The sequence below is a fragment of the Galleria mellonella genome, unplaced genomic scaffold (assembly GCF_026898425.1).
Source record: "Galleria mellonella isolate WM207_F2 unplaced genomic scaffold, CSIRO_AGI_GalMel_v1 utg352, whole genome shotgun sequence".
Classification (NCBI taxonomy): Eukaryota; Metazoa; Arthropoda; class Insecta; order Lepidoptera; family Pyralidae; genus Galleria; species Galleria mellonella.
In genome coordinates this window covers 354,357-379,221 of record NW_026442084.1, presented here as the reverse complement: position 1 = coordinate 379,221, position 24,865 = coordinate 354,357, and the positions used below count along the sequence as shown (strand labels likewise).

At 31.8% G+C, this 24,865-nt stretch overlaps 1 protein-coding gene across 4 annotated transcripts in view; it reads left to right on the top strand.

Moving 5' to 3' along the window:
* Nucleotides 1-24,865, top strand: part of LOC113513145 (zinc finger protein rotund-like) — a 247,001-nt gene that overhangs the window by 56,575 nt on the left and 165,561 nt on the right. For 2 of the 4 annotated variants that reach the window (XM_052896952.1, XM_052896951.1), the window contains exons 1-4: nucleotides 1,001-1,016; nucleotides 8,396-9,044; nucleotides 9,614-9,713; nucleotides 11,741-11,868. In XM_052896952.1, the coding sequence (XP_052752912.1) occupies nucleotides 8,538-9,044; nucleotides 9,614-9,713; nucleotides 11,741-11,868 (735 nt within the window). In that variant the 5' untranslated portion in view covers nucleotides 1,001-1,016; nucleotides 8,396-8,537. Of the gene's footprint in view, nucleotides 1-1,000; nucleotides 1,017-8,395; nucleotides 9,045-9,613; nucleotides 9,714-11,740; nucleotides 11,869-24,865 lie in introns of those variants that run through there. The other 2 variants (XM_052896955.1, XM_052896953.1) reach the window with 2 other exon arrangements.

The following is a 24,865-nucleotide window of genomic DNA, read 5'->3' as shown; positions in this document are numbered from 1 at the left end:
GATCGTAAATGTCGTAAACAGTAGTACAATTGACATTTTAAGGCGAATCCAAAAAACACAAAATAAAGTACTAAAAAAATACACTGATACAACAGTTTTCGTGCAGCGACATTAAGTCCCTCAAAAGAAATTCCAAAAAAGAACGAAACCAAATAGCAACGAAGAAAAATTACCTTTTTAAAATTGAATTTCTTTTGATCCATTAGGATTGTTAAAATTAAATAAACGCTTTATATTTTTACTTAAACATATTCACAGTAAATTTATTAAAATATATTTTAAAACTGCCAAGAATACTATGCACTATGTACTTTCAGACGTATCTCAGAGGTGTTCCACCTCGATCCAATAAAAAAAAAAAACACATTAAAAAATAAAGAAAAACCATAAAAGAAGCCGTCTTGCGATGCGTTATCATTTTTATATGTTCCCCCCTTTCTCAACCCTTTAAGACTAACCCCCGACCGCCCAGATGCAAGCACACACTCACACACATGTGAAAAACATCTATAAATGGGTTAAAGAAAAATGTGTCTACCTGAAAATATACGATGCATGCATTTTTTTTATTCCTCTCACATTTTCTTTGCTATCCGCGATTCTCATATCGCCGATATAAAACTGAAAAATACATTATACGTTTCTAAAGAAAAATAAATCTTGTCACATTGATATAAAGTACAATATGCATTGGGTATACGCGGAAAAAACAGTTCACTCATACACGAAAACTTCGCCCGCAACACATGAGCGAGGCGCCGTTTAGAAAAAAGTAAGCGCACACATATAAATCGCTTGCAGCTCGAAAGGGATGCACTCAGAGTCATAAAATACGCACACAGACGAAATAGTGCACACTCCTATACGTGAGACGCCTTAAGTCTGGACACACAGACGTGTATCGAACGTTCCTCGACACACACAAGTTCGCGTCTAAAGAAAATTGTGCATGTGTTGGAAAAATGCTTTTCCTTGCAGCAACCTCACGGGAAGAGTTTCATAGCGAATACCTCGCGGTAAAGACTAGTCTATCTAGTCGTCTCTAAAATTCCAATAAAAAATGATACCAAAAGAAAAACCTCAAAACAATAACGGAGTTATTTCAAAAATACCTCTTTACTACAAATTAAAAAAATAAAAAAAAAAAACTATAATCGATCGGCCATGCTGGCCGTTCGTAATTTCAAAGGCATTCTTCACCCGTTTCGCGGCGTAAAAAGCGCATTCCAAAAATTCGAAAAGCGAAGTGACAAAAACGCGCGAAAAGAAATAAAAATTTTAAATAATCTACGGCGGCGTTACCGAGACAGTGAGCCGTGAATTGATTCGTAATTGAAAGTTCTGATTGCGACCGTTTCGTTGTTAAGTTTAATAGACACGTGCCGCGCGCATTAGTGATGTAAATAAATGTATGTGTTAATGAGTGTGCGCTGGTGTGCGTTTGTGTGCTCGTCCTTTGTCTGTGATCCAGAAGTGGCTGCGTTCGCGTGTTCAAATAAAATATTCAGCATTTGGACACGTTTTGTTGTTAATTCATTGTAATATAATTGTAGTGGATTTTAGCTTCGTAGAACATGTTAATCGGCTGTCACACAGTACAGTATAATTGCGGGCATTGGCTATTGTAACACGAGTTGATTTATGAGATTTATTAATACCTAATAACGTTTATCTGAAATAAACTTTAACTTATAGGCTTTAAAGTATATTTTCATGTAAACAATATTGAAGAGCAAACGCAATATGGCTAATTAATAAGTATTCTTTTTTTTTCATTTAAGCATTAATAATTAATTACAATAAAAACACGTACAGTACAAAAAGTGTATAGGGTTTAGTGAAGTATTTGATTCTAATAGTAATTGATTTTAAGCTATTTCAAATAAGGAATATAATTGGTATAGAGATTAATAAAAAAAAATTGTTTTTTTTTTTAATATATAGCTATATTAATATAAAACATAATAATACCTAATTTCTTTTTATAATGAGATATTTGTACTCATTTAAATACTGGCAATTCATTTTATAATTTAAAATAATTGATATTTTTAAATCTAATTAGAGATCTCATGTTCACGTTGGAATTTAAAAAAAAAATCTGTAATGTTTGAATTCAGAATATAGACAGACTACTTATATTAGAAAAAACAATCCAAGTGACGGTAATGCCTTGTGCCACGTTGGATTCTAACATGCTCGGCGAAATATGGTCATGTCGAATGTTCACCATAATGACAGTAGTTGGCAAATGTCTCTAACTATTCCATTAGGGGGAAAGGGATTGTTAGTAATGGAGACTGAGAATCCCATTGCTAGCAATATACCCAACCAGGTCGACCTCCTCGCGGCTCCCCCTGGAAACTATCATGGTTAATTCCTGATGAATTCATCATGATGGGCTAACTGACCTGTTTTCATTCTCATCTATCATCCTTCACTGGTGCTCCGCCAGCGTATCCCGTTAGCGCAGGCGGGGTTACCACACCATTTTCACCCATAAAAAACAAAAAAAATCTATTCCATTAAGAATGATAATGGTAAACATATATGATATGAACGGATGTAGGTGATATGTCGCAGCATAACCTAATTTTCTATCAACTTCTCAAATTTTGACTGTAAGAGATCCCACTATCCCATTTAAGGATGTCTTACAGTTTTACAGCGGACTTATGTCCGCCATTGTATATTAAATCTTTTTTATGAATCCAATGTAAATTATTTACAACTAGCAGCCCGTCCCAGCGTCGCACAGGTGGACATTTTTACATTTTAAAAAGTGGCCATTTGCACTGCACACGCAACGGAAGCTTAAAAATGGAGTAACTTCTCCCGTTTTCCCAACAATTCCCTTCACTGCTCTGCTCTTATTGATCGTAGCATGATGAAAAGTATACTATAACCTGCCCAGGAGTATGAAGAATAATTGTACTAAGTTTTGTTAAAATCCGTCGAGTAGTTTTAGTTTCTATAACGAACATACAGACAGACAGACACACAAAAATTTTACGTATTATATTAAATAAATAAATAGATAGTCGTGATGTATAGAGATATGTATCTATACATCACGACTATCTATTTTTCGGAGTAGACAGTAAAGACAAAATGCCGAATAGGTACTTAGATTAAATCTATTACTCTACTAGAAGCTAGTTGGATAGTAGCATCTTTTATTTTATCAATCCAAATAATTAATATCAAATAGATTTTTGCCCACTTCTTTCCTTACTTTCAGGAGTAAACCAATAAAATAGTTCACCTCTAGATGGCGTATCGAGATAAAATATACATATACCAGATTTTAAGTTAGACTTTTTTTTTGTACAACTTAGAATGGCAAACAAGCTGACGGCCCACCTGATCGAAAGTGGTAACCGTAGCCTATAGACATGTCGCCTATAAACTGAAAACGGCATCCAATTTGGTGTAGTAGTTTTTGTGTATTGCCAGTATAAACATATACAGATAGACAGACAAATTTTTAAAAAATTATTACTGTGGCCACTTATTCGTTTCGTTAAGATCCCTCATACAAATATTTCCCATATGACATCTCCTATATACAGATGTCTAGTAATAATTTATATTGCACTAGTAAGATTTACATTCATACGTCGACATACCAGAAGGAGACTTTGTACAAAAGTTATTTGCTTGGGCACTTTTGTCCCATTAGTGTTTCTACCGTGAAGCAGTTGTGTTTGCATGGCTGTGTTTCGGTTTGAAGGGTGGGATATGGCGTGAATTTACTGGGTACGGGGGAATAACACCTGAGTCCTCAGGAATGGCAACGCATGGGGGGTGTCATGGGCGAAACAGTATCTGTTATGTCCACGGTACTGCTCATATCTATAGGCGACGGTTACTACTTTCCATCAGGTGGGCCGTGACCTTGTTTGTCATTCTAAAATGCATAAAAAACACATCAAAATATTAAATTTATTAATTAAATTACTTGATAAAATTCATATATCAAACTGTTTGGGCAGTAAATTAGGAGAATTCTATGCCCACTAGTGAGATATCAATTGGTTGTAAAGGTAGAAGGACACACTCGTATATGATTATAATTCCAAATAACTTCACGACTCAAATTAGAATGTAATAAACTGGAACATGTTTCACTATTTTGTTATTCTTTTGTTTCCGTCTATCCTAAAGAGGGAGAAATGTGATCTCTTTTCCATTCACATGTGTAATAAAACTTATGTTTGATTTTAATTAATAGTATTTTTTTTTTCTGACATCAAAAATTGCAGTCGACTCAATTCTTATACATCGAAATAGGTTATGACTTATTAGTTTTCGACCGCGTTTCTATTTAGAATACTCATGTGATTATATTAAAGTTTATTAGTGAATAATAAACCGTAAAATTCACAGAATATAATAATAATAATAATATTTATTAGGTCAAAAAAATACATGTTTCAATTTTACATTTGTTCCCAAAACTTCACACTAGGATTCCCTGTGTGTGTGATATACTGAATATACTGAGATGCCCTTGGTATATCTTATTTATTTATTTTATTTATTTATTTAACACTTTATTGCACCAACATAACAGGATTTGTTGAACAATTTTCAATACGTATAGTGTAGTACAAAAGGCGGTCTTATTGCTAAGCAATCTCTTCCAGACAACCTTTGGGTAGAAGGAATTAAAGCATAGGTAGGTGGCGCGTTAAAAAAAAATAGATCTGTAAAAAATAGTATCTGTGACAGCATAGTCATATACACATACATAAATAAACACATACATCCAAATATATACATATATATACATACACATACATATATATAACACATAAAACTGGAAATACGTAGGACTAAGTGTATTAAGGATTATGTGTTGTCATTCCTGAGAACTGTGGTGTTATGTTTCCATACCATATCCACACATACACATTTGTCACCCTTCCTTCTTTAATTTAATATAATAATTAGCCATTTTAAATTACAATTACATTTTTTTGTTACTTTTTACTACCTTTTGTGAAGAGAAAATAAACCAGTCATTCAAACATTTAATTTCTACAGACGACGGAATTCTTATACATATAAATGGACAACTTATAAATTTAGACCTATTCGTTTCTATTTAGAGTATTTATATAACTATATTAAAGTTTAGCATGTGAATAAAAACCGTGGACATCACAGAATATACAGTAATGCTCTTGGTATCCATTATACGTTGCTATTCCTGAGAACTATGGTGTAATCCTTTCGTACCATACATATAATATACATACATATATATCTATCACCCTTCCGTACCCTGTAATTTAATATAGGCATTTGTTATTTTAAATTACAATCCAATTCCTAACAGTATTAAACTATCCTTTCTAATAATACAATAGTAAGATGTTCCACCATACTAATAAGAAAAGAATCTTAAAGCAAGTATATGTAATTTTCTGTGTTTATCAAATATTGTATGCGTACAATATAATTTTTGATAAACAAAAATTGGTTTAAAAAAACCTATATCTATACCTTTGATACCCATTTTAAAGTCCTATAATACTTTTATATAATTATGTACATGAACCATATTCATGAAATGAATTATAATATAATTAACTCTATGTAATCTCTAATTCGTGCAGCCAAGACGCAAGATACAGTTTCATATACAAATTTTTAAACCTTTTTTTATACTACTTAGAATGGCAAACAAGCTGACGGCCCACCTGATGGAAAGTAGTAACCATCGCCTATAGACATGAGCAGTACCATGGACATAATAGAGTATACTGTTTCGCCCATGATATGCGTTGCCCCCCATGCGTTGCCATTCCTGAGGGCTCAGGTGTTCCCTTCAAACCGAAACACAGCCATGCGAACACAACTGCTTCACGTTTGAAACACGAATAGGACAGAGGTACCCAAGCAATCGACTTTTTAACAAAGTCTCCCTCTGGTTTCGATTGTTTTCCAACTGTATGAAACTTAGACTCTATATTTGAGTAATCACTAATCTTGATAGACACACTAATTGTAAGATTCTTAGACTCTGTGTATGAATAATCTATGGTTTTTAACTTTAACTATACGAAATGTTAATTTTGTATGTGCGTCATCCATATATTGGATCATGAAGGTCGTGCTTTCATACACTTTAATCAATACGGATCGTAGACATTGTATTTGAGTAGTCTTTGTTCTTATTACACTCACTGTACAGAGCCTAGGCTATTTATATGTATTATTTATGACCTTTATATCCTATACCTCGCACGGAAACTAAATTCTGTATTTGAGTAATCTATGATCTTTCAAACTCTGTAGGACGTAGTGGCAGACCAAAATATACTTTAACTGAATACAGCAAAATTCATATTTGAATCATTTAATACTTATTATCACTTGCTTCGTATTTCTAAGGGCATATAAAACTGTCATTCAGGAGCTACGTCATAAGTTTTCGTGTATTTCAAACTTAAGCAACTTTTAACACTAGAGGGAGACACTGTCATATTAGTAGTAGTAGTGAATCATCGTCATATCATCAGTGGAAAGTATTCCACTGCTAAACATAGGCCTTCATCATAAAAGGGGGGTTTACAAGTAGTAGCCATGTTGGCAGGTGGCTTAATAATCGCAGTTAGGCTTTGGTGATGTTTTAAGATGGACGCTACTGTCCATACCTCGACAATTGACTTCCCTTAGTCGCTTCCTAAAATACCCACGGGAAAGCAAAAGTTCTAGGTCGAAACGACATAACAATTAGTAGAGAAAACAACCTATGAATACAAAATATATGTATGTACAGTATTTAGAGTTTAAAATATTATTTTAGGACATCTTACACAGCAAATGTAGAGCCAAAATGTGCTATATAAAAAGTTGCCAAAGATTTTATAAATGCGCTATTTAGGTTTATGTGCTATTAAACACAATTTAAGATTTTGTTTCACAAAAAAAACCCCTGAACTTCCACATATTCCTTGGTTTTGTGGAATTAAAATCAATAGATATTAAATAAGATTAAATTAGCTGTTCTAATTCGATCTGGTCGTTATCCATCAAAAAAATTTGCACATATGATTGAAAAGTCCTGCTCACTCCATTGTCAAACTTGTGATACTATCGATGATGTGCAACATATTCTATTAGAGTGTTATATTAACACGAAAGAAAGAGAAGAATTCATGCGCCATTTTAACTTAAATAAATTTAATATTGGTCTTATTCAATCTATATTAGCTAAACCCAAATCAGAAATTTTTGAACATCTCTGTAAAATATTGATGCCCATCAATTCCTCTCTTCCTGTGTCCAGAGAAAGTAGATAAAACTTTATTTGAGAAATCAGTTCAGGGTACGATAATTCTGATATACCTGAAGAAGGTAAAAGCCCTTAAAAAAACCACATGCTGGCATATGGCAAAAAAATATTATATCCATATAAGTCTACGATTTCGTTCTATCACAATATAGGTAGTAGAACAAAACAGACTTTTTTTTATTTAAAAATTATATTATTGAAACATTTTTGATCAAATTTCTACATGACCAATTGGAACGTATATCATTTCAAATAAAATTTATTTGCAAGGCAAAAACTCAAAAGATCTCAATATAAAAAAAAGGAATAAATAAAAAATACCTATTTCAAAATCTCCTACAGACTTCAGAATTTATCATCCCAAAGCTAAACTTGAAGTATAACAAAATATGAAGTCGTTTAAAATAAGAACCAGTAAAATTGAGATCGATACTCCACTACCGATCTAGACGTTCACGTATGTGGGTCACGTGTTAAAAATATTCGACCTAGGCAGACATAAATTCCAGGTGTAATAAAATCTATATCTAGAATAATTGTTGTCACTAACTGTATAATGTTAGGGTTCCGTATGCGAATGCCAAAAATATTATTTCATTTTATCTATCACTTTGTGGAGAAAATTATAGAAAACCATAGAGCAGCTAATAGTGTAGATTTTAACATCTTTTTTAAATGGACAAAAGGAGATCAAATTAAATAAAATATATATATGAACATTTTCTTTACTAGATTTACTACCATGATACGTTTGTGAAAAATAAAAAAAAAATAATGTAGAAAAATTATAATGTAAAACAAATAAAAAGCTTAATTAAAAGGTCTAAAACTAAAGGAAGATTAGTTCAGATTTAAATGAACGTATTAATGAAATTTCTGTTATTAATTTTAATAAATAATAAAATAAACAAATAATAAAATAAACAAATAATAAAATAAACAAATAATAAAATAAACAAAATAGATTTCAAACAAGAAATATCATTAATTAAACTGTAAATAAGATTTAATTAAACGGGTGAAGTTATTGCCTCAAATTATTTTAAAACTAAAAATGAATCTAAACTAACATGAACCAGTTTGGTCCAGGCACCTCCTAACCCAACGATAGTTCCTAAAAATACCTAAATACATACGTTATAAAGAAATATATATTTTTATTTCGAGATTATATAAACTGTAGTGTTAAAACTAGTGAGAAATATATTTGTAAAAAAAAGTGCCAACAAAGATGTCGGTGACGCTATCCAATTCGTATCTGAAGAACCCAATAAATCTACAAATGAAGCGTGAATTCGAGGATTTCACTGAAGGAGATGAAAGAAAAATCAATAATAATGATAATAATTCAAGCGATGCTAATTCAGAATGTAGTGACCTTGAAAATAATGGGCCCAGTGATGATGGAGAGAATGCAGCTTTGGATTACACGGAAAATTCATTGGCGTTGCACCCAGTAGCAGATTTTATCAAGAAAGAATTTGTACCTGACTTCAACTTTGGTAATCCGTTTCGAAATCAGAATTTGAGTTTTAAAGATGGCTTCCAGAATCGATCACCATTTCTTCTTCCGACGCAATTGTACAAAAGCTTTCTGGCAAGTCTTGGTAAAAGAAGGCGGAATATCGCTGATTGTTACTCTCTCTATCCAAGGAATATGCTGTTTTCTAATGGATTCGGTACGGAAACATCAGATGATGAAAATAATGGAGACAGAACTTCTGATTCTCCAGATGAGGTAATTGTAACAAAAAACAATCCTTGGTTGATCGCATACATGGACCATTCTTTTACTGTGCTTTTTCAGGGTGGTCTGGTCACATATTTATTTATTATACTCATTGGTAAAAAAAGATAACAAACTTAACAAATTTAATAGAAATGCTCTTTTGGTTTATCATATTCCTTATTTTATCCTCTAAATCATCAAAGAGAATGCTCAATTCAACTTTATTTTTATTTGCTCAAAACATTCGTTAGTTATCATTATAATGATTCTTTTTTTTATTAATAAAGTCTACGTTTAGGATGATATTATATTAATTTTATTTAAATTTGAAATAGGTGAAAATATTACAATACACTATGATCACCATCATTTCACAATTGACGATGATATTGTGCAACATGTAACAATATGACGGAATGTAGCAATGCTAGGCTTCTCAAAATTTGCATGAACGAGGGAAATTCCTTGAAGTACTTTTAATACGTCCAAATAGAATATATATAAGCCTCATAAGCCTCCCAACCGTTTAGTGTTAATAACATCAACAGGTCTCTAAGTGTTTGTTGGTATTGTTCCAGAAGGCGGGTGCGTCGTCAGCGTTTGTGTGGAGCGGAGGGGGGGTGGCCGGCGGTGGGGGGCAGGAGCAGCCGGCCGCGCAACCAGCCGCCGTCCCCACTGGTGAGCAATTTGAAATTGGAACATAAATTCGAAATTGGAACATTATAATTTTTTATTCAGCATTAAATGGATAGCAATCTGACAGCCCACTTGATTGAAAGTGGTTTAATATGAATACCAAGGCTCCACCCGTACGTTGCCTTTCTTGAAGATTGTGACATTATATTTCTGTTCTCTATAGTTTCACTGTCATCTCCCACAAACAAACACGAGTGAGACAGATATACTGAAGCAAATGATTTTTGTACAAAGCATGCTTTGGTTTTTTTTTTGTTTTGATACCACAAAGGTGGTAAACAAACATACAGCCCGTCTGATGGTAAACAGTCACTAGCCTATTGATGACTGCAACACTAGAGGTGTCACAAGCGTTTTAATGACCCCCGAAGAAACCTTAATACGCCTTTTTTGAAGAACCCAATATATAACCTTTATGGAATTCTAATAACACTGCGTTACACGATTTTGGTACCCGTTAAATTGATAGCTGGAGTGAATAGGTAATGAGTCATAGATAAAAAGTTCCAAATATATGTGGTATCCATCACGTCTAGTTTTCGAGGTACATGTCAATCATTATTATAACTACCCTCACTTTAGGCGTATAAGAAACAGTTGAGATTTTCGATGTTATTATACTTTTTTATTGTTTTGTTTTATTTATAAATTGTTTCTATTTGATAACCTCGATATCTTTGAACATATTTATTTGAAAATCCAACATGACTACTGAACTAAGTGGCCGTCGCAACTGCAAAAATGCACCAAATAAGTTTTGTTACGTTTGTGAACAGTACATTGTGAAATCACAAACAAAAAATGTTTCTGAAAAAGTGAGAAGTGCATATTTACTTTATTTTGGACGTACTATTAATCAAGACAAACCATAAATACTACAGTTTTTTTGTGTTTCGTGCTATGTTACTCTCATATCTTGGTTTAATGGAAACAAGACGACAATGCCATTTGCCGCACCGGCTTTATGGCGTGAACCTAGTAATCATTTTAATGATTGGTATTTTTGCATGACTGACATACGTGGCTTTACAAAGAAAATCAAGCACAACATTTAGTATCCTGACGTTCCTTCAATGTCGAAGTCAATACCTCACAGTGAAGAAATGCCTCCTTCTTTACTTCCTACCAGAAATGAAATTAAGATTTCGGAAGAGCCAGATTCGCCAAATGTTGTAGAATATAATGACGAAAGCAGCAAAGATCCTGAGTTTTTAGCTTCTACAAGTTCTCTTGGCTGTCAACATGTGATAAATCAAAATGAATTGAATGATTTGATACAAGACTTAGATTTATCAATTCGACAAGCTAAATTATTAGGATCTAGATTAAGTGTGGAAGTTATTGGCTCCTAAGACAAAAATATCTGTCCAACGGAAACATAATGAAGAAATAGCTTCTATTTATTCAAATTTTGATAAAATATGTTCTTGTAACGATATAGAAACATTAATGAGTGAATTGAACATTCTTTACGTAACACAAGGTATTCTAGGTTTAAATTGTATGAATTTGATTTTTCTTGTATTTTTTATACCTAAATTATGAAAAAAAATCTGGTATATTTTATTAGATTTCTTTAAATTATGTTTGATTCTTTCAATTTTTAGCATAATTTGGCACATTCTCAGGAAAAAAATGAGACGTGATGGAATGAAAATATCTATGTATTCTTACTAAACGATAGGAATAAATAGGAAAACATAACATTTCAAAGCGGGTACTTAATTTTTTTTTTCATTTGTAAATGAGATTTTTCCAACTATATTAAATGAGTTAAGGCCTCAGGTCAGTCATTGGTTTTTACTATTAGAAAATATTTACTATTCTAATTGGAATTATAAACAAGATAATGCAGTTAGAATCGGTGAGGTAAACAATCATGGATTTTGAAGTCATAAGCAAGCTTAAGACGAAAAAAATTGGGACAGGACAACCAAAAAGTCTGAAAGTCTTATTAAGTTTAGAATCTTGTATGAAGCTGCATTCTAATTAGAATTTCTGTCTATCAGGCACCTCAGGTGGTGGTGGGGCCCAGGGCCTGGTGCATTGGATGTCGGTTATGGCAGAGCACATGGGAGGGGGGCACCATGACCCCTCCCATTACGCGCTGCCCCCATGGAACAACGGTGGTGTCGATGTAAGTATATAATTTAATTTCTGTTAACACATATACATACATAAATGTAAATATATATGTGCATCGATAGCTCAGATGGAATTATCGTTCTATTTTTTATATTTTATTATTGTATCAGCCGTTAAATACTTATACTAGGCCTTCTCCATAAGGAGTGTTTTGTCAGTAGTTGCCAAGTTTGGCAAACTGGTTGATAATCAAAGTTAAGTTGTGGTGATGTTTTAAGAGATACGCTGCTGCTCATTCCTCGATCATTAAGTTTCCTTCGCCTTTTACCACACCCACTAGTAAGAAAAGGTGGTCCCAGTTTTCTTTCCATTATCACCCTTAAAAAACTTACATAAACAAGTTATGTGCTAGTTAAAAGTCATATTTCAAGAGGGAGACTTTGTACATAAGTCGTTTGCTTGGGTACCTCTGTTCCATTCGTGTTTCGGTTTGAAGCGTGAGATATGGTAGTGAATTTACAGGATACAGATGAGTAACACCTGAGTCCTCAGGAATGGCAACGCATGGGGGTATCATAGGCGAAACAGTTTACTCTGTTATGCCCATGGTACTGTTCATGTCTATAGGCGACGGTTACCACTTTCCATCAGGTGGGCCGTCAGCTTGTTTGCCATTCTAAGTTGTATAAAAAATATATATATAATAACTATACTGATTTTCACAATTGTGATTTTTATCAAAGAGATACTTCCTATCCTAATGAAAAGTCTCTCACGCCATTATCACTTGAAAATTGCAACCGTTTTTTGTTAGCGGGCCTGCGTTTAATTGCTTATAACAGTTATAACTGTTATAATTTTAACTGTTACCCTCACCTTTGATGGAAATATGCAAATGTTACGTCCTGTAATTAGTGCAGTGTTTTACACGAGAAAACATTTTTTTTAATTCGGTATAATGAGAGCGATTGAGATCTATACAGTTTTTTTTTTTTTTTTAGAATGAACCAACAATATTTATGGTCAGACTGCGGAAGGTTTCTTTTTTAATTTAAATTAAAATAGCTCTTTTACTAGTAAATTCACTTTTACAATTAATTTGGAGGCATTACTTCAATGTAAACTAACCCAAACTGTTCATCAAATCCAGATGAACTAACTTATCACCATACCAAATTTCATCAAAATATGTAATGAATTTATTGTGATTAATTGACAGATATATCCCCATTACATTATATTTGTTTGTAATTTATAATAATTTAAATACAATTTCCATTATTTATATTATATTATTATTCATATTGTTAATATTTTTACTCATATAATGACATTTAATCATTTAATTATATTTTAATGTTTATCAAACACAAGGCATGCTGTGGTCGCCTATAAATGTAAGAACAGTTAGATCTAATCTACCAGTGTATTGTATTAAAATATTTCGCTGTATCTTATGTAGGTAATCCTATAAATAAATAAATAAATAAATATAGATCAGTTACAGTTTCATTATATTTAAAGGTACATTATGTATTTATATACACATATATAACAGCATATATTTTTAATTTTATTCTCTTAATTTTCAATAAATAAAAAAAAAACATTGTTATCAAAATTAAACGAGAGGTATTACCGTACGTATAGTCATTTCCAAGAATTGATTAAACATCAAGTTAATCATTGATTATCAAGTAGTATGATTTTTAAATTAACGGAAAACTTTTTTGTACAGATCAAGTTTTAAGTAATTATTTATGCAAGACTTCTCAGTAAAGCATTTTGGTAAAAGAAATGTCGTTAAAATGGATTCTTGATCAGCTAATTTAAAATATACCTTACCCTTAACTGGTTTCTTAAATTGATTTTATTGAATAGCGTTAGAAAGAAAGAAAGAAATATTTTTGTCCAAGTAAATTTACATTGAAACATTTTTGAATAGTCATATATTCATTATTTTATCTTCAAAATGAAACTAATTAATTTTTTTCCAAGCATAAATTTATAAATTCCCAAAAATCGTCGCTTTTTTCTAAATATGAATAAAAAAAGATTTTTTCTCGGCATTCTAAAGCACAAAAAATATTTTTATTCAAGTGTGCATAACCCTAGAAAAATATTTTTTTCTAATTGTAAATTAAATCAGTTTTTTTTCTAACCATAAAATGTTCCCAAGAATAAAAAAAATACGTGAGTAACATTTTTTCTCACACACTGATTTACATATGGGCTGAATACATACAGATAATCTTCAACAAAATTAAAGACAAGAAATCGCGCATCGTTTACTAAATAGACAAAACCTGTTTAGCGATTCTGAACGCATCATTACCGTTAAACTCTTCAGAAAAAAAAATATGTAAAAACGCATTTATTATAACCCCTAATCCTTTACTTTAAAATTCAAAATGAATTAAACATTCTTAGGAGTCTTGAAAAATTGTCACCCCTGCAAACTTTAAAGTGTTCGCTCAAAGAAGTTTTCGACGCTCATGGCGTCGCAAAACTATGCAAATGACAACCCTATTACATTTGAACACAATTTGAATTTTCAATCACTGCCATAAGGTGTATTTTTGTTTGAATATTCTAAACTATTTAGTTAATTTATTTTGACTCTTATTCGATTTATAATACGTTTTGGTGGTTTTGAAAAGAAATCAAATAGAATATTTTAAAAATGATAGATTATAAAAAATTACGAAATTATACTAAGAAATATAAGTTATATTTGATTAATTATTTCCTATATGTCTTAAGAATTGATACAATTCAATATTGTCATATTTTTGCATAAATAGTCTGGGAATATCATACGAAGGGGGTTTTAATGACATCATTAAAATGAAATTTCTTTATTAAATTAATCTAATTATTTAAATTATTTCGTGAGAATAATATTGTAACAGAAAATACATGCATTTAAGGATCGAATAATAGGTAAAAATAATTTTATCTTGAAGTAATTTATTAAAGTTATTTTTATATTTATATTATTATATATTTATTTTTTATAGTCACCTCTTACGACACCCACGGGAAAGGCAGGGGGCCCACACTATGTCGGGACCACACGACGAATATTAGTGTAGATAAAATATATATGGTAAACTTATCTGGATATTTATGATATGTTGTCATATAAAATTAATTGCCTATGAATGTTTGTGACAGCATATATACTTTCTCCACAAAAAAGTAAAAGAAATTGTAAAGTTCCACTATTTATCAAATAAACGACTGTGCGAGAAAAATCTATTTTTATTATATTTATTACGTATAAATCCTTTTAAATTCGTATAAATATTTTGTTTATACTCTAATAAATGTAAAAAAAAAAAAACTAGAAGTTTGATTAAAATTATATTTATTTCTATAAACTACACATTCATTGCATATATGAACTAACAGCGTACAAAAGTCTGGTGCATATGTTATACACACAAACAGTCTGATAATCTCCTCCTTTTAAAATTAGTTAAAAGGACGAAGTCTTGCAATAACTAGCGTTAACATAAAATCCCAATGGGCCGTTCGCGGTGAATCGTGGACACAAAAAAAATATTACGGGCATGATAGAAACGCGTCGCTGCTCACGTCAACCGATATCGCTTTTATCAGATTCGCAAAGTTTCCACCAAATCACGCACCAATTTTCGCCTGGTCACACACGAGCGCCGGTTGGGAAAGTGTTATTTCAAACCGATACGAACCGATTAGCGAGTGCATTCTAAACTACATGCTTGTATAGTGTTATTATTTTTTTTTTTAATAACGAAACGTTCCAAAGGTGTGATTAGTATCAGTTAATTTGATACAGTTTTATATACACGAGCTATAGATTGTAAAACGCTTACGATTGATAAAAGCAATGTTACGATTTAGGTGTTAAATATTTATGTTCTATAAATAACGAGTTAATTAATGTTTATTTAATGAATAATTTAATATGGTATTAGTGGTTTTTAGTTCCTTTAATAATTTATAACATGGATTTCTGTATACTGAACCGATTACAAATAACGATGTAAAGACAAAGAAATGAGAATAATTAATAAATAAAATTTTCACAAAAAAAAAAACAATTATATAGAATAGTAGCAACGATGCTAGATATTTGGTAATTAATGAATTAGATCACAGATTCGATTCTAATACAGTTCAATTTAGAATACCATTTTTATCTATATCTACCTAAACCTAGCTTATAAAAAATTCATATAAATTAAACCATTCAGACTCTATAATAATAAATGACAAATTTTACCAAGTGTTAACTGTCACTACCTTCAAAGCAAACGAAAATCTATTTTAATGCCGTAACTTAAAGTTCTTAATTTTGCTGTCAATATCAAACAGATTTTTTTGCATAGGAGATCATTCCGTAGTCTCCAAAGTTTCACATCGCAAAATAAAAAAGAGAAAAAATATATCACACTCTCACAATACCACATTGATACATCAAATAACAATAAAAATGATATAGGCGACTACAAAAGTCGATTTTTGAGTTACGAGAAAAAAATTGCCAATATACACATTGTACTGAACCCTGCTAACGATATTTTGATGACTGCCGTGAAGCTTCCATACAATAATGAAATAATAAAAGACAAAAACAGAATAAAAAAATGTTATAAGACTACTGTGTGATGCACAGTGGGGCAGATACGACATTAGTTGGACAAAAAACCACTTCATCTGTGAATAATAATGCGTGGCGTTAACAAAATTTATTGTTTGATATTTGTGTTTCTTTTTTTATATACTTATTCAAGACGTTAATTCTGATTATTGAGACTTTAACGACGGTGTAATGTAATTTAAAGTAACTGAAATAAAACACTTTAAAAAGAAAAAAAAACGTTGTAAAAAATACTTGAACATAGGAATACTAATAAAGATTCGTTTATTTATGCATTATCGTAAAAAATTGGAAAATTTTATACTAATACTAGCTGACTCGGCAAACGTTGTTTTACCATATACATTATTTCGAGAACTGTAGGTACATGAAAATTTATCGTACTACAATTATGTATTATATTCGATTGCCATCTTCCAACCCTATTGCAGCATATAAAAATCGCAATTAAAAAACAGGGATTGATCGTAAAAGCGTGAAAATTTTAATTTGTATTTATTTTTTAATGCTAAATTATAATAAAATAAAAATAAAAAGTTTTGTCAAAAAGTTAAAAAACATATATTTAGGCAACCCTATTGTATTATGAAAATAGATGTTGGCCGATATACACACAAAAATTTCATAAAAATCGGTAAAGCTGTTTCGGAGGAGTTTGGTAACAAACACCGCGACACGAGAATTTTATATATTTGAATTAATTTATATTAGTATAAAATTTTATACAGAATAATTTATTGACGAAACAGTTATTATATAATGCGAAAAAAGATGGATATAAACACCAGAAGAGACCTACACTAATCTCTAATGACAAGATAGACTGTATTTGATTTGAGATAGTATTCAAAAGTATCCGAAACTTACGTGTATGTGCGTGACATGACTTATGAAAGTGAACAAAGTAAGAGATATATCTAAGAACACAGGCCTTTAGCATTTGGATCTAGAGAAATCTACACTCAACAAGATTTTATGTAAATTCAGATTATTTATAATGAAATATAACTTTACTATAACTGCACATTTACAATCCACCTAATAGAAAGTAGTAAATACTCATATTTAGGTGTGAAGCCTTTTAAATCAGAAATTGCATTACATATGCCCTTTTTCTGTTTCAATCCAGGTACTATAAGATTATGATTGTGCCAATCACTCAGGCATGTTACACAAAACTGTAATAGTGGTTAATGAAGAAATTAAATAACAAGTCTTTATATATTATATATATAAATACACAAATTTTGCTATGGGGTCACGTCGTAGAATGGACCACCACTTCCTTTCCCGTGGGTATCGTAAGAGGGGACTAAGGAACTTAATGGTCAAGGAATAGGTAGCAACGTTCCTCTTAAAACATCACCAAAGCCTAACTACAATTGCCAACCCTCTTGCTAAGCATGGCAACTACTTTCAAAATCCCCCTTTGGGATGAGGCCTATGTTCAGCAATAAAAAAAAAAACAAAAAAACACATAAACTTTCCATACATAAATAATGAACAATCTGTACCTAAAGTACTTTCAATCATGAAATGAAAAATTCCGTTGTTATTTTTTGTAACTCTTACATCATTATTATATTAATCAAATATATTCACATGATTAATTAACTTGCAATGATAAATGTAAATAGAAAAAAAAAATACACTTTCTCATAGGAATAATACCGTTGCTAAATCAGCGTAATATTTCTTAATAACATAACAATTGGATTAAACCGACTATCTATAACATTTTAATTATCTATACATCAAAATCAATTATGCACGATTTTATTATTTGAATAAGACGTATTACTGATCATTTGTCAAATGAATTCAGAATATCGTTCACGCTATTGTTTCCTAAACCCTATTTTTTCGCCACACAGTGCGGAGAGATCTTTTTATTACGCGTCCATTGCTCGCTTCTTATCGAATTTATTTGTGTTACTATATTCGAATGCAGAAATGCAATTTAAATAAAGTAGATTTTTCGATTTAATTTTGTTAAGGGTAAGTCTACAGTCATCATTTGTCTCGTATGAAGATTTTACGCATGATTTTGTACGATTCAGTTGCTTTTGTTAAATATTAATTATAAACCAGGTGGGGTTCGTATAGATTTTTGTATATTCACGCCTTTATGATTTAATAGTAGCCAGAAGCAATTTAACTATTAAAATTAAACTGTAGTCTTTTCAACCGACTTCAAAAAGAAGGAGATTTGCAATTCGATTGTTATTTTTTTTTCTTTTTTTTTTTATACAACTTAGAATGGCAAACAAGCTGACGGCCCACCTGATGGAAAGTGGTAACCATCGCCTATAGACATGAGCAGTACCATGGACATAACAGAGTATACTGTTTCGCCCATGATACCCCCCATGCGTTGCCATTCCTGAGGACTCAGGTGTTATTCCTCTGTACCCAGTAAATTCACGCCATATCCCACCCAACACAACTGCTTCACGGTAGAAACACTAATGGGAAAAAAGTGCCCAAGCAAACAACTTTTGTACAAAGTCTCACTCTGGTTGTTTTCTATGATTGTTTCTTTATAACTTTGTCAGTTATAAAATGATTTGAAAAATTCTTTTTTTAATTTTTTTAAATTAAACTTAACTAACTAAAATAATAACTTAACTATCCTTTTGGATATATTTACAGATTTGTCCCGTAGAAGTTTAATCAAAATCGGTTCAATAGTTTAGTTTTTAAATCAATATAACTGTTTTTTTTTTTTGCAAAATTTTAAGTCGGTTTTCTTTATGTGGAACACAACATTAATTATACTTCTTGGTAAGTTCATGATTATCTCAGATGATTTGTATAATCGATTGCATAATATTCAGTGGGTTCCCAGAGAACAATTACCGCTATTTATTCAGTTTTCATGTTCAGTGATACGGTGTGTCAGTCCGTTGATTTACATAATTCGATAAAAAAATAATTGTCCGTGGGAAATTGTGTTGTCATTGAAAAAAAAAAACATTGAGATTCTATTATTGATTTTTTTTATAATATTAGAAAAAAACTACATGCATTCTTTAACAAAAAAAGGTGTAAATAATTATGTATAAATGTCTAGCAGACCGGTTTCGCTGTTTAGTGCATTTTCAAAGGTTAATTGTACCACTAATTCTTTCCAGTGCAATCAATTGTAGGATATTATTTTTAAAACCACCAGAGGGAGACTTTGTATAAAAGTCGTAGGCTTGAGCACCTCTGTCCCATTCGTGTTTTTACCGTGAAGCAGTTGTGTTTGCATAGCTGTGTTTCGGTTTGAAGGATAGGATATGGTAGTGAATTTACAGGGTACAAACAAGTAACACATGAGTCCTCAGGAATGGCAACGCATGGGGAGTATCATTGGCGAAACAGTATACTCTGTTATGTCCATGGTACTGCTCATGTCTATAGGCGACGGTCACCACTTACCATCAGGTGGGCCGTCAGTTTGTTTGCCATTCTAAGTTGCATAAAGAAACATATGTTCATTTTTTAACCGATTTTTGATCCGATATTTATTTATTTATCTCTTTATTGCACCATAAATAAAAATATACAATGACAAGTGAATAATTCAAGTGAAATATATAACATATATTATATATAACGGAAAATTAATGAACTCACTGTGTTTTGCTGTTTCCGAAAATTGTTTCAAGCTTGTGTCACATTTGAGCCTGAAGAATGCTTCCGAATGAGGTCGCCTAACGCCTAACTATGGTCGCCACCCCGCCTACTAAGCGTGGCAACTATTGCCAAAACTCTCTTTATGGGGAAGGCTTTAACCATAAGGCTTAAGATAGTGAACAGTTATTTAAAAAAGAAAGAAAGAAAGAAATATTTTTATTCAAGTAAAAAATGAGTATTCAAAAACGTTTACATCTAAGTGATGTAAACGTTTTTGAATAGTAATTTTTTTTTTATTATTTTATCTTATTTTAGCGCCTATTCAGAATGCAATATCATCCAAAAAAAATGGACAATCAAACTCAACTGTTGCTTTTTTCAAAAAGTTTAATTACATAAATTAAGAATCTGTGTAAGTACAACTATTGAGCAGTATCAGATCGTACAATTTAAAATATATAGTATATAATTAAAACAAATTAATAAAATATATACACAGTATATAATTAAATCACCCACAACACCAGCGGCATTGCAGGTGTAATAAAATAAGGTTATGTTGTCGTATCGTTAAATACAAGTTGATTCCAAAGAATGGTTGTGCGTGGAAGAAAGTGCCAAAAACGCACGCGTCAGATGATTGGGATGAAACTTTAGTTTGTGGCGGGTTGTACGGTTACAGTGACCAGCGCAGACTAGTCCTTACAGGCAGCACCCGTTCACGAGTATGACGGATGAGCCAGCCATCATTGTTATATGAAATCAATCTAAAAGTATAGCCATTCAAATAAAAAAGTATTTTCCAAATTGGTTTATAAATAACGGAGTTAAAAGATATCAAACATAAAAAATACAATCGAATTGAGAACCTCCTTTTTCGAAGTCGGTTGAAAAAATATGAACTGAGTGTGTTGAACTCTCACACGTACGCACTAGTTATAAATTAAAAAGGAATTAGCGTCCAAAAAACAATTAGTCCAATAACAATCTACGCAAGAACAATTAGCAATCCGACGGAGTGAGACAGGAATAAACAATAGAGAATAATAAAGCCTCGCACATATCTATCGGGCGATGGTGGCCACAATTTTGACAGCGCAGAGACCGGTCCTGGAAGATTAATGGTCGTTCTACTCATCGCCGTAATGACGCCCCCTCCGCGCCGTCTAATGACATCCAGTGTAGGGTGTGTTCAGGTTGAGAAACATCCGAGACATTTGGTGGAAAATGTAAACTATATCCCAGTTCAAAAAAGGAATAGGTTCTCAGTTCGTTTGTATTTTTTTATGTAAGTTACATTATAACTCCGTCAGTTGTAAATCGATTTGGTTTACTTAGTTTATATTAATATTTTTAATTAATATTTACAAAAAGAAAGAAAGAAAGAAATATTCTTATTTAAGTAAACTTAGTTTTAAGCATCTTTGTATAGTCATTTTTTCATTACCATTGTGAAATTTTTATATTCCATTTATTATACTTTTTTCTTTAAAGGAGGTGCCAAATTCTGTTGTAGCATGTGATAAACCATTTTAGTTTTTTTTTTATGTAACTTAACAATGTAAACGTATTGATGGCTTGCCAAAGTGGTAACGTTTTAGTAAAGTTTTTTTTTTTTTTTAATTAGATGAAAAGAAAACTCTTCAGTATCACTGAATATCGGGTTGGTACTACATCCTTCATGATTAAACTTTCGCTTATTGTCGCGTAAAATGACAGAAAAAAGTATTTTATTATATATATAAAAACATTTTTTTTTATGTTATTTGTTAAATTTCAAATTTTCTTCTATCAATATGCCCTATTTTAATATATATTTATACAACCGTCTTTATAATATTTTTTTATTATTTTGACAATTGTCCTCTACCACGTATTAGTAATTTTCTCTGGTCGGGGCAACTATTTCGTATATTCCCTTCCAGCCAGCTTTAATCCAGGCCCTATCTTTGAGCTCCCTATACGACATGACACCTAATCTTTCCTTCATCTGTCCTATGTAAATTAGCTACTAGGCATACATATTTTTGGATTGCTATCTAGATATTTACCTACAGTAACAACATTATTTATGTTTCTATTTTATGTGTTAATAAACACATAAATAACATTCCCTGTATGGGTATATTTATGGACGGGAATTTATTTTGTATGTATATAAAACGTTCCTACAGACACGATTTAAAATATGTCGTCCATTTTATAAACTCACATTATGACTTGCGTTGAACGTTTTCAAACGCATATATTAGAACTCGCAGCGCTCGATAATTTATTGAAGAACGCTTAATATATTTTTAGTTATATTTGTTTGTATTATTCAAATGAAATGCCTTTTGGAAATATATTAAAAATAATATTTTTATTATCCATACAGTGATTGTAAATGACTAAAATTATGACTCTGTTAAGGTTACAAATGTTAAATATATGATCAAAATCATTACACTTATTTTTACGTTGTCGCAATTGGGTTAAAACACACAGCCTTTATTTTTCAAATTAAATTATAATATTAATATATATATACATATATAATTAAATAAAAATTCAACACCCATGTAAAAACCTTATAAACTTTCACATTTAAAATACAAGTAGGATTTTATATTGTTAGCCATAGTCGTTGTTTAGATTGTATGTTAATAGATAAATCTACGAGATTAGATATTAGATAGAGGTTTAAATGGTACTAAAAATCCAGTTTTTTTTAATGTATTTATGCATGCTAATTAAATAAAATAAAAAAGATGTCAATTAAAATAAAAACAGTAAACAAAATAACAATAAAAACAAACCAACTTTTCCTTTTTAAAAATCATATACTCGTAACTCGTAAAAATTGTCCGCAAAACACAACACCGTGTGGTCACCGCCAAAGCATCCTTGGTTAATGTCTTTGCCGTAACGAAAAAAGTCTGGCATGTTTATCTTGGCCGGGACGCTGCGATGCGAATTGCTTGCCCCGTGAATTTCGGCCCCTAATCGATTTTACTTCGGATGCGTCTAATTTGCCGGATTAATCGTGGTCACCCTTGTGTACGGCTAATTTCCTTGTTTATTGTGATAGCTTATATTGTTTTGGTGTTGCGATAATTATGTATCTCCTTGTGAATTGTTTGAGAGTCCGCGATCACCTTTAATCATCGCAACGGTCGACAGCAACAGAGAACTCTTCCTCCTACCTTAAAGCCTAAATGATAACATACAGTATGGTTTAAGAGAAGTTATTTTTACTGAACTAGGTGTTTTTAATAATTTGTTAAGAGATTATAGCATGGGCTTCTTTAAAAAAGCAGGTCAAGTGCGAGTTGGACTCGTGCAACGAGGGTTCCGTACATAATCATAAATTTTTTTTGTGACATAACAAAAAATTTATGATTTTCGGATTATTCCTCTACTCTACATGACGTTGCTTTTTGCCAATTTCATAATTCTAAGTCAACGGGTAGTAACCCATAGGTTTTGATTCCCTTTGCGAATGTTAAAATATGCGCTATAAATGGAACCTAAATGGCTGTATCTTTTGATTGCATCGATTTAAAAGCTTGATTTTTTCACTTCTTTAAGAGATTGCAGACTTAAAGTACAGGATGTTAATTTTAACTTGATACGTCTACGTGTTCCTCAGAAAAAGGGTCTTGACAGACGGACGGACGGACAACGAAGTGAATCTATAAGGGTTCCGTTTATTCCTTTGGAGGTACGGAACCCTAAAAAGTGGCAAAGAGCTTTCTTTCTGGGTCGCAACGCGCGCGTAATGTCCCTAGTATTACAGGCGTTCATAACCTACAGTAACGGTTTACCATTAGTTGGGCCAAATGCTTGATTGCTACCTTAGTGGTATAAAAAATAAATATTTTGTAGAAGTCCATATCACTGGTTAATCAATTAGAATTATTATTTGGACTGAATAACGGTCGGAGATTGATAGCTAATATGGAAGGTCGTAGAACTCCTACTATTTTTTATTATACAACTTAGAATGGCAAACAAGCTGACGGTTCACCTGATGGAAAGTGGTAACCGTCGCCTACTATACTATATACTGGTATACTGTTTCGCCCATGATACCCCCATGCGTTGCTATTCCTGAGGACTCAGGTGTTATTCCTCTGTACCCAGTAAATTCACGCCATATGGAAGGTTGTGGAACTTCTAGTAGTAACAGTGGCGGTCAATCCTCGAGTGTTGGCAGTCACACACATACTAATGGTAGCAGAATTAAACAAAATAATTTTAAACAAATAACCAGTGCTATAGACTTCCGCAAGATAATACCTACTTCAGTAAAATATATATACTTATCTATAAAATACTTGCTTTTACCCGCGTGTCCAGAATATGTCGATTGCCATCCTTTATAGCACGTGTAACTAAACTAAATTTAATAGTAATCGGTTAAGCCGTTAAAACGTAAGAGTAAACAAACAAACGTACTCACTTTTACATTTATAATACTAACAAGAATGTACGAAATATCTACGAACTTTTTTTTTTTTAATGGATGATAATGAAATGGTAAAAAATGATAAGAATGATAAAAGAAACACAAGGTGTCATGTCGTATAGGGAGGTCGAGGATATGGCCTGGGGTAGAGCTGGCTGGAGAAAGATGCATGAATTAGTTGCACCGACAAAAAGGAACTCTTAAATGAAAAAAAAAAATGAAATGGTAACCCCGCCCGTGTTAACGATATACATTGGCGGGGCACCAATGAGGGGTGATTGTTGAGGATCTAAAGGCAGGCCAGTTAGCCTATCGTGGCGAATTCAACGA